Source organism: Fulmarus glacialis, unplaced genomic scaffold (genome assembly GCF_000690835.1).
Source record: "Fulmarus glacialis isolate BGI_N327 unplaced genomic scaffold, ASM69083v1 scaffold24107, whole genome shotgun sequence".
NCBI lineage: Eukaryota > Metazoa > Chordata > Aves > Procellariiformes > Procellariidae > Fulmarus > Fulmarus glacialis.
The window spans coordinates 1,639-11,847 of NW_009221659.1; the positions used below are offsets into that span (position 1 = coordinate 1,639).

At 53.7% G+C, this 10,209-nt stretch overlaps 1 protein-coding gene across 1 annotated transcript in view; it reads right to left on the reverse strand.

Annotated features, from left to right (window-relative positions):
• Positions 1–340: 340 nt before the first annotated feature.
• IMPDH2 (IMP (inosine 5'-monophosphate) dehydrogenase 2) overlaps positions 341–10,209 on the reverse strand; it is a gene marked incomplete at its 5' end in the record, with an annotated part of 10,659 nt that continues 790 nt past the window's right edge. Inside the window, 10 exons of the mRNA XM_009581200.1 lie at positions 341–591; positions 915–998; positions 1,368–1,511; positions 1,597–1,741; positions 1,956–2,099; positions 4,315–4,386; positions 5,752–5,847; positions 6,571–6,661; positions 7,750–7,949; positions 8,564–8,651. Coding sequence (XP_009579495.1) covers positions 570–591; positions 915–998; positions 1,368–1,511; positions 1,597–1,741; positions 1,956–2,099; positions 4,315–4,386; positions 5,752–5,847; positions 6,571–6,661; positions 7,750–7,949; positions 8,564–8,651 — 1,086 coding nt within the window. The remainder of the gene's footprint in view (positions 592–914; positions 999–1,367; positions 1,512–1,596; positions 1,742–1,955; positions 2,100–4,314; positions 4,387–5,751; positions 5,848–6,570; positions 6,662–7,749; positions 7,950–8,563; positions 8,652–10,209) is intronic.

Consider the following 10,209-nt stretch of genomic DNA (forward strand, 5'->3'; position numbering starts at 1 on the left):
GGTGAGGACCAAGCATGGGAAGATACAGGTACAAGGGCCTGGTGTGTGTAAGCAGCTGCGGCACAGAGCATTTCCAGGGGTGTCTGTGTGGATGTACTTTCTTGCCCAGGAGCCACTTGTTTTCTGCTCTCAGGAAGGCTGGCTTTTTTTTTTAAACACGCCACACTGCATTATCCACGCAGTCCTGTCAAGGGGCTGTCCCCTCCCCATTCCCCCTCACATGCAGTGTCCCTTCTGGGGCCATCAGCTGCTCCTGAGAGGGTGCAGGAAGCGAAGGAGCACACCAGGGAAGGAGAACAAGGGCAGTACAGAAGGAAGAGGGGCTCCGGGCTGACACCAATTGCACATCTTTTCCTCTTTTATTGTAAAACACGGACAAGGCGTGCAAGGCTCCAGGCGCCAGCCCAGGATCCTGGGTGGCGGGTGGACCCTCTCAGGTGGTGATGAAGCAGCCAAGGGACACAGGGAGCTCCAGGCAGCCCAGCGTAATGGCACTTCTGCAGCAAGAGCAGCTCCTGCGTGGGGTGGCACAGAGCTGAGTGGCACGATGACACACAGACGGACCTCCTTCAGAAGAGGCGCTTCTCATACCTGTGAGGGGAGCAGCAAACTGGAGAGCCCTTTTACTGACCCGCCTGACCAGGGCAAGGACCAAAAGCAGAGTTAGGAATAGCTCCTGGCCCGCCGGCCCATGGTGAGGAAGAGCCCCGGCACTCGGGCAGTGAGCAGCTCTGCCCTGCTGCGAGAGGAGCGGTGGCCCAGGCCAGGTGACAGGCTGCGGCTCAGCCCAGCTGCGCAGCAGGAGGTGAAGCCAGCAGCGTGCTGCCTTGCCAGCTGAGGCACAGGACGGCAGCACGTAACTCCTCCCCCAATGCCCACCCCAGGGAGACAGGGGTCCTGCCAGCAGCACTTACGAGTGGAGGCCATGCACCCCTCCTTCCACCTGGGCAGACGTTGTCCTCTTCTCAAACTTCAGCTCTCCCGAGTACATCATGGCTCTGAGGGGCAAGGACACGTGTCATCTCAGCCAGAGTCCAGGGAAGACAGTGCTGTGGCACACCTTCAGCTGGAGCAGCTGGTTCCTCCAGCTGTGGCCAGAATGGTCTTTGCTGTGCTCCCAAGAGCCGGACAGAGTAAGGTAACCCCAACATTTCAGGCCCAAACAGCAGAACATGCCACAGGAGACCACGCTCCTGCACCCCAGGGGCTGGCAAATCTATGACGCAGTGCCCACTGGAGACGAGGGAAGAGGGCTACAGTGAGGTCAGACCATGCAGAACACACCACAGCGTGGGTACAGCTTACCCAGAGACCGCAAATGGCAGCACTGTGGCCTAACCAGAGCACAAGCAAGGGGAAGCACTCACCGGACTTGGGTCAGGCTCTTGGCACCAATATCCTGGCAGGCATGCTGGATCCCAGCAATCAGGTACGGAATGAACTTGTGGATAGAGCCCTTGTCCTGCACTGCACCGGAGACCCCCTGGGCCACTTTGATTTTGTCTGTCTCACTGCATGGGAGCACAAATCAAGGAAGTATGTGAAGCAGAGAAACCCCAGAAGCTTGATCTGCTGCCCCAAAGCACCATCTCTTACCTGAAATACCGGTTCTGGCTGCCCAAGTTCTTGTCCATGGCATCTAGTGAGCCCATGCCGCGGTATTTCTTCAGCCTAATTCCATCCGAGAAGAAGTATTCACCTGGGGCCTCCGTGGTGGCAGCCAGGAGAGAGCCCATCATCACTGCCACAAGAGATCATCAAGAGCAGCACGTCAGCAGCAGGAAGGCTGTGGCCACAAAAACCCTCAGGGGTCCCTGGGCACTGTGCTGGACCCTCCATGCTCCTAGCCACCTGCAGGTATACGCCCTCATGCCCAGAATCAAATGCCATATGGAAACCCTTCCTAGGAGACTCCCTACAACATGCGCGACCTGGCTGCCCGATGCGCTGCTTACCTGTGGAAGCCCCGAGTGCGAGGGCCTTTGCGATGTGCCCAACCGTCTGGATCCCTCCATCTGCAATCACGGGGACGCCGAATCTCCTGGCGTATTCGGACACCTTGTACACCGCTGTGGCCTGGGGGCGGCCGCACGCCAGCACTACAGGTGGGGAGAGAGCAGAGAAAGGGTCAGCTCCCACGCAGCAGCGCGTTCCCTCCCCAGCAGGCCCTTTAGGCTTCTAGCACACACATGCTCCAGCACTCGGGAACGCACAAATCCCTGGATGCTCCTTCCCTAGGCCGAGTTGCAAGAGAAGCGGATGCCCAGGAGATGCCTGCTGGGACATCCTCACGGCCCTCGACTCCAAAAAGCTGTGGGTGACCTTGGGACTGGGGTCTTTGACCAAATGCCTGGCATCAGCCGAGACTCGCGGCTCATCCTGGTGCACAGCAGACGTGTGGGGAGCTTGGGAAGGAAGCGGAGCAGACTCCAAAAGCCCCTCTCCAGAGCACCCCTGACACGTAGCCATGTCCCACCGCTCGCTCCCTCCTAGCAGTGCCAGACCCCTTCTCTGTATACCCAGCAGCTGTATGATGTACTTCTTGCATGGAAAGGCAGCTGGCTGGGAGAGAGCTGGTATGTATATATATGTATAGATATATTTATATATATACATATACCTCTGCACACACACACAAACACACATGCAACAGTGGAAAAGGAAATGGGCAGGATGATTTGATGGTTTACAGGAAATAATTTATGTTCCTGCCCTGCAATGTAGCAAGGATTCTGTCAAGTTTAGCTGCCCCATGGGAAGGGAGTTATTAGCTTTGGATCTACCTGCTCTTCCCAGTCACTAGCAGTTAGAAGCTGCCCATTGTGCAAGGGGAAACCAGCACAGGGCACGTCTTGTAACACATTTGTCAGGCACAAGCATGCAAGTATGCTGAGATAAGCTTCTCTCAGGGAGACTTCCCCACAATTAACTGGAAGCCTTTTCTCCAGTCATGGTTAGTCCAATACACCGGGTAAGATTATGGCCATGCAGGATTAGTACTTCGGAGCGTGAACTCCAGGTGTGGTTTAGCCTGCCTGGCAGCAGCACTGGCAGCGCACATCCCTGGCAGAGGTTTGCTGAGGCCGGGAGTCTGCAGTTGCTCCACTCCCAGTGCTCAGCAGCAGCTGCTGAGAGAGGGAAGCCAGACTCCAGGCTGAGATCGTGAAATAACTGATTTTAATCGAACAAACTCGGCATTAAGCTAGGGCTCAGCCAGCCAGGGAGAGTCTGCCAGCTACAACATGAATGCCTTTAGTCTTAAAGAGATGGTCTCGCTCGGTACCGCGCTGCTAAAGGCCACATTGCGGCTGCAAAACACTGCAAGGAAGAGCTCTGTGAAGAGAAGCACCTGATTTTGGAGGGTCTAGAGTCCGGTATCTATGGGCTTGTGCTACAGACAATGCAGGGCCTGCAGAAACCTCATCAACAGTGACCATGGAGACCAGCCCTTTAAGGAACAGCTTGGCTCAGGGCCCCTGGGAGCATCGCACCGTTCCGACTGTCCCAGTGCCCAGCGCCACAGCTTCAGAGCGCAGGCTTCCAAAGCAGGGTTCAGAGCACACACACGCCAAGTGGTCGGGGTGAGGGTTTGTCTTTTTTAGTGTATCTGCAAAGGGTGGCCCTACAAGATCATCTGCTAGAGAAAACCTTCCAGGATCTTCAAGAGAAACCACTTTCCCTTTGAGGTGCATCGAAACTAGGAGAAAAGGCAAAACCCAAGGCTCACCTCGGGTGGCTGCTTGATCCGGCAGTGTCAGAGAAGTACAGAGCAGACAAAGCTGCACCCTGTGCTGGGCAGGGGAAGAGCCCTTTCTCTCCACACCAGGATCAGGCGTCAGTGGGGAAAGACGTGGTTCTGGTACGCAGCTGACACAGTTAAGTCCGCCTGTAACCCCAGGGGAGCTAGCTCCAAGTGAAGCTTAGCCAGTGCTCAGCTTCCCAACTGGGGCTAGGTTTAGAGCAGGATCAAGTTCTGCTCGGGGATCACCTCCCAGCACTGGATCAGCAGGGGCATGCCCAGCTAGAGATCCAGAAGATGCAGCCAGAAAGCTGAGTCAGGCTCCTGAACTGGATTTTGGAGTGAAGGGTGGACAAACCTGAGTGCCCTCAGCTTTGACAATTCAGACCCTGCTTTAGGAATTCAGAAAGGCTTCTCAGCTTCCATTTCAGATTAAAAACCAGTATCCAAAGCCACAAAACCCCAAGTGCATCTACAGCTAAATTATTCTCAAACAAGCAGTAGGGCCATGTGCAGCCAAATCAGGGTCCTGCTTCAAGACACAATTAGGGTTGGGAACAGGGCAAGTGACTTACTATAGGTGCCCGTGACAGTAGAAGGGCATTTGGGGCTGTGGGACTTTAGGTCTGGAGGGATCTTTGGAGCAGCTAAACAAAAACAAACACACACATTTTAGAGACAGAAGAACAGCAGCAGAACAAAGGACCCCAGCAGTGACCTGCTACTAGGCAGAGCATACGGTGTGGGACAGAGCTGACCTTGCAAACTCTTCCTAGCCCGAGCCAAGCCGGAGGCCAGATCCAAGCCAGCCAGGCCCGGCTGTGCACAGCGCATGCTCGCCCTACCCCAGCAGCCATCCAGAGAGGTGACCCCCCTAACCCAAAGAGCCAGAGTTCTTGCCCTAAGAGGTCAAAAACCTGGGGAGCTGCGGTTAAGAGTTTTGCAACCACGTCTCCTGTGAAGCGCCACATTCTACCTCTGCTCTGTTCCTTCCCCAAAACCAGCATCCAACCCCACCTCCCGTGGCAGGGAGAGGCACCCTCTGGAGACGTTCACCACGCTGCAGAACGGAGCATGCCTCAGCGGGTCCTCTGCCTCGGGGCCAGAGTAGGACACGTGTCCATAGCTCTGGCTATGGAAGCGTCAGCCCAAGGACACCACAACCTCCCTAGAAAGGTCACCCGAGACAGACTGCCCTGACTGGGAAACCCCCCCGCAGCCAGCGCTCCCATGGCAGGCAAAGCAGGAACGCAGCCTAGGTCCAGGGCTGCTCGAAGGCTCCATGCTGGAATCGGCAGAGCTAATGCAGCACCTTCAGCCATCAGCTACCCTCTTGCTGCCTCCCGTGACAAGGAGCAAAGCAGAGAGGGGCTGTATTTGTGGGCTGCAGCACCTTGCACTACCTCTCTGCACCTCACTTGCCAGGTTCAAAACATGAGGACTGAGCCTGTGCTCAAGGCAGCCTTTCTCCAGGCCATGGGGACGCCCCTCTCTGCCTTTTAGCTAAGGGTGACACAGCCTCTGCCCCACACAAGCTCTGGCTAACTGCAGAGACAACGGCCAGAAATCCCGTTTCGGCCTGGAAATCGCAGAAAGGCATCGAGCCCAGCAGACCAATACTCAAGCATCACGCACACTGCTGCCAGAGGGAAGGGGAGCGCAGACAGCCCGGTGCACTTCACCTGTCAGCACTGGGGATCCGGTAAGCCCCTCTCCCTACAGAGCTGCCTGCCAGCCCCATCCCACACCAAGCCAGCGGCTCCTCTTGGGCAAAGCCACACCTGCTCTACTCAGTCTCGGTCAGTACTGGGAAATGCCTTTGCTGCTGCTGCCACCCCAAAGGTTTGACCCAGGTGATGAGAACGTCCTGGACGAAGGGGGTGAAAGACGGCTTGCTGTTGGACACTGCCCTTACAACAGGAGAAGTCCTTCCCAGCTATGCTGCTTTTCAGCAGGGAATCTCTATTAAACAGATGTCTTCAGCTATTTAGGAGATAGCTGATCTCTCTCACCTTCCTGCGTGATGCAGATGGAGCCACTGCCCATCCCGACTCTCAGGGCATCAACCCCTGCGTCAATGAGGTTCTTGGCCTGAGCAGCGGTCACAACTGTGGGGAGCAGAAACTGGTTTGAAGAGAGACAAGCAGATTTGCACGCAACACTGCTCTGCCCTGGTGCTTCCCCCATGGCGCAAACATCCCCTGCCCAGGGCACCAGCCCGTGTCAGAGCCAGGCCTGGCTGTCCCCTGCTACCAGGCCTCTCTGCAAAAGCAGCAGTGAGTTTCTGTCCCAGCTGTCCCCAGTGGGTGAGATGACACCGGCCCTTTAGGCTACTCTGCAACACGCTTACACCCAGAGGCTGAGGTAGCAGCCAAGCACTCTTTGGGCCGCACCAGGCAGGGAGGGCAGAGCACAGGTTAACAGCAGCACCAGTCATACACCAGCCAGGTAAAGACAAGAGCAAGAGCTGCTGAACTCTGCTGTCAAGAGGCAGGGAAAATTTCCATTAGATTTCCACATTAAGCAATATTCATTATTATCCAAAATTTTAAACTGGTGTGTAAAAGAAGCTAATGTGTAACGGGCTACAGAGGACTGTAGCGCACTGTGCTGCAGAACAAATGTTTCAAAATACTTGCAGCTGTGGCAGCAGCAGGGTACTGCCCTGTGTCTGCAGAGTGGCCTTGCTCTTTTCCACAAGACAGAGGAAACCATTTTAAGTTCACAGACATTTACCAAGATGACCATTTCATTCATGTCCCTGCAGCTCCCTCTATGTCTAAGAAACAAATGTAATTTAAAGGCAAGAACAGTCTTCAACACACGCCTACCGTTTCCTCCAATAACTTGTAGGTTGGGATATTTCTCCTTAATATATTTTATCATATTGATCTGGAAGATGGAGTTCCCCTGAGAGGAATCCTGCAACAGAAAGAAAACCAATTTCAACCAGAATTTCTGCAAAAGATTACAAATACAGCTCCGGAAGAGCCTCAGATCTTCAGTCTGCTTACTGGAGTCTCTGCTAAGCTGGCTAAGTGGGCAAAACAACTCCCCAAATTGAGCACAGAACCAGAGGAGAAGCTGCTGCCAAGACAATAATGTACCTTCCCTGTGCAAGCAGTTTATCGTAAAGACTTCAGTAATACACTTCACTTTTAAATCCTGTGGCTTCTACAGTAGGCACCAAGCAGCACACCTGGCCGTGGGTAAGAACCGTCTGGCTCTATCACCAGGACACTGTCAGCCCTGTCTCAAACTACAGGTGAAATGGTGAATGTTCCTTGTAAAACCCAGAAGGGCTGGCGGGGGGATGCACCCCTCTGTGCTGTGCAGGAGAGCAGCTGAAATACCAGATGTCGACCACCGAGCGCTCAGGCCCTGCCAATCCCCGTGACCCAGCCAACTCGTGGTGTCTGTTAAACATTTCCAGCTGCAACGCTGCTCAGCCATGCCCTCAGAGCACGGTGGACTCGCAAGCTAACAATCGATGAGAAAACAATGTGCAAATACAGGCAGTGACTGCTGTGCCCAAACGCTTATAGGCCAGAAGGGGAGACGAGCAGAGCGGCTCTGGGCTGACCACTCCTGAACATCAGGCAGTTAAGAGAATAACACTAACAAACACTGAACAGCTGAAACTGTAAGAAGCCAAATATTCAAAACTAGTTAGGAACATCAGAAAGGATGGCGGCAGACTGCAAGAAGCATTTGTAGAAGAGACTGTATTAACCAACAGCGTTTCTCTTCTCAGCCTTCAGGGCTTCGATGCACCCTACATACTCACTCACGGTCGAATAAGTTCCTAGGCAAGAGGAATCCCTCTTATTTGAGGACTCCAACCTGAAGAAGACTGAGAGGTCAACAAATTGTCATATTCTAACACAAAAGTGCCTGTAACAAAGACAGTAAGTGCCATGCTGCTGCCCCACTGTCAAGGGATTCATTCAAATCAGATCCTCAGCCCACCCAAACCTCGCAGGCCAACGTGATGCCTGTGGGTGGCTCACCAGCACTACCGCATCCACGCCAGCCTGCACCAGGAGGTCCAGCCGGTACTTGTCATCTTCGTGGGTCCCGATAGCAGCACCACAGAGCAGCTGCTTCTTGGAATCCTTAGAAGCCAGAGGGTAGTCCCGGTTCTTCTTGAGGTCAGTGCGGGCAATTATAGCCACCAGCTCGTCATCTTCATTAACAATTGGCAGCTTGCCTTGAAACAAACAGAAAGAACATCACTGGAGATTTCTGCAGGAGACAGATGTTAGCCCGGAGCAGTGCGTCAGACCAGGAGCATCAGGAGGGCACCAACTGATACAAGGTGGAGACTCAAAGAGGTGTTACTAAATCTTGCTTGGCCAGGGATGCCAGCAGCCCTGGCTCGGGAAACAGAGCAAGGAGTTTGCAGGATTGGAGAAGGACTCAGTATCCTCACATTGACCACAGAAAAAGTGCATCGTTTTTAATAATTAGACCCATGACACTGTGTTGAAAGTCAAACTACCAAACTGTCACAGCTGAACTGAGTGCCAAAATGTGAAGGCCAGGATAGAAAAATCAAAGATGTGCAGCTGGACAGCCAGGCACTCTTCAGCTCCTGGGCTGCCAAGAAACCCTCAACTTCAAACAGATTTGAGATGAACGCATGTGAACTCTGTACCCTGGCAGAGGGCTGCGGGCACTCTCTCCTCACTGTCCTCTCCTTGTGCTGGAACGCAGCCCTCCTACGTTCCACCCACGCACGGACGCGTGCCTACATTCACCCACTGCTGCTCCCAGCCCAGCATTTCCACGGCTCTCCCTCACAACGCAGACGTTCACAGGTACCTTTTTTACTCCTTTGCAGAATTTCATTTGCTTCTTTCAACATTACGCCAGCCGGGGCCACAACAAGATCCTCCCGCTTTGTCATAATCTAGTGGGAGGGAGAAGATAAAAAGTCACAAGAACTCCTTCGCACTGATCTGAAAATACCGAACCCCTCTGCCCACGTGAAACGCTCCACAGCAGCCGTGTGGGAGAGTGCTCTACAGACAAAGGAGCCCACAGCACAGCAACACGCCTCCAGAAACACACAGGAACAGACTCCAATGTGCTGTCCCCAGGCAAGCAGTGGCCACCAGCCCCCAAGCCCATCGGTGTAGTGAAAACAGGAGATGGCAGAGGGCCTCAGCAAGCCGAGGGAGAGCACCTAGAAGCAAGGGATGCCTCTCAGATGACCCTTGTTTGGGGTGTCACCCAAACAGCCCTCCCTTTTAATAGCATGCAGGCAAATAAGGGCTGGAGACACCTCCAGAGTCCCATGCTGTTCTGGCAGAAATGCTACCCCCAAGCTTGTTTTCAGGCAGTGATCCCCAGCGCACAGGCTCTGGAAGGGCTCTGCCCAGAATAACCCACTGCTGCTGCTGGCAAGGTCACTGGGGCAAAGGAGTCACTTCAATCCAAACAAACATGCTCACCCGCGCTCACTCTGACAAACAAGCACCAAAACACAGTGGAAAGGCAAGAGGCAATGGACACAAGCTGGAACACGGGAACATCTGATCTGGCATACAGAAAAAAGCTTTCACCACAACAGTGGTCAAACGCTAGAAGAGCAGCCCAGAGAGGCAGTGAAATCTCCATCCTTGGAGACGCAGACACAGTCCCACGCAAGCTGCTCCAGCTGAACACGCCTCAAGCAGGCAGCTTGACAAGGGACGAGGTCCCTCCCCACCCGCAGCGTTCTGCGATCAAAGTTCATGTGGGATGTTTTCATAGAAGATTACCCAGGCAAAACTAAAAGGGAACACTCTCTAACCCTCAAGGAAGGTAGATTAGTTGCACACAACAAAAAAAAGAGGGAATGTTTTAGTTATTTATACCGTAAGAACAGACATTTTGCATCAGGAAAGAGGTTCACCCTGCCTGCATCCACCCAAAATCCTGTCTGTGACATCTCGGGAAAAGCCTGAGGAGTCACAGACATATCCCAACACACTTGCTAAGCCTGTGGGATCCATGAGCTTCCCGAGCTACAGGAGACCTGTGTGTTTAACTGGATGGCAACGAACGGCTCAGCAAGATGACTGCTGGATGGCGAGTGGGGAGAGATCTAGGAGACCATTCATCTCTTTAGCCTTGCCTGGTGACAGAGGCAAGCACCAAACGCTAACAGCAGCAAGCTTCCAACTTCGCAGCGCTGAACGATCCACGTAAAGGATGAGAGGAGATTCTTATGTGGCTCCTCTGAATGGGCCAGCATCGCTTCAAAGGGCCGTGTGCACTTTTATAACCTAGTCCTGGTTTAGGATTCTCGTTACAGGTATTTATAGGCGATTTCAAACCAAACAGGGATGAGCATGTGATACCAGGTTTGGTCAGCAAGACCTAAAAATAGTCATGAGTCAAGAGCAGAGCCTGGCCGAGAGGCACCGATGCTGTAACCTGACAGCACCGGAGCGCTACCATTACACAGCTCGTGTAACAGGAAT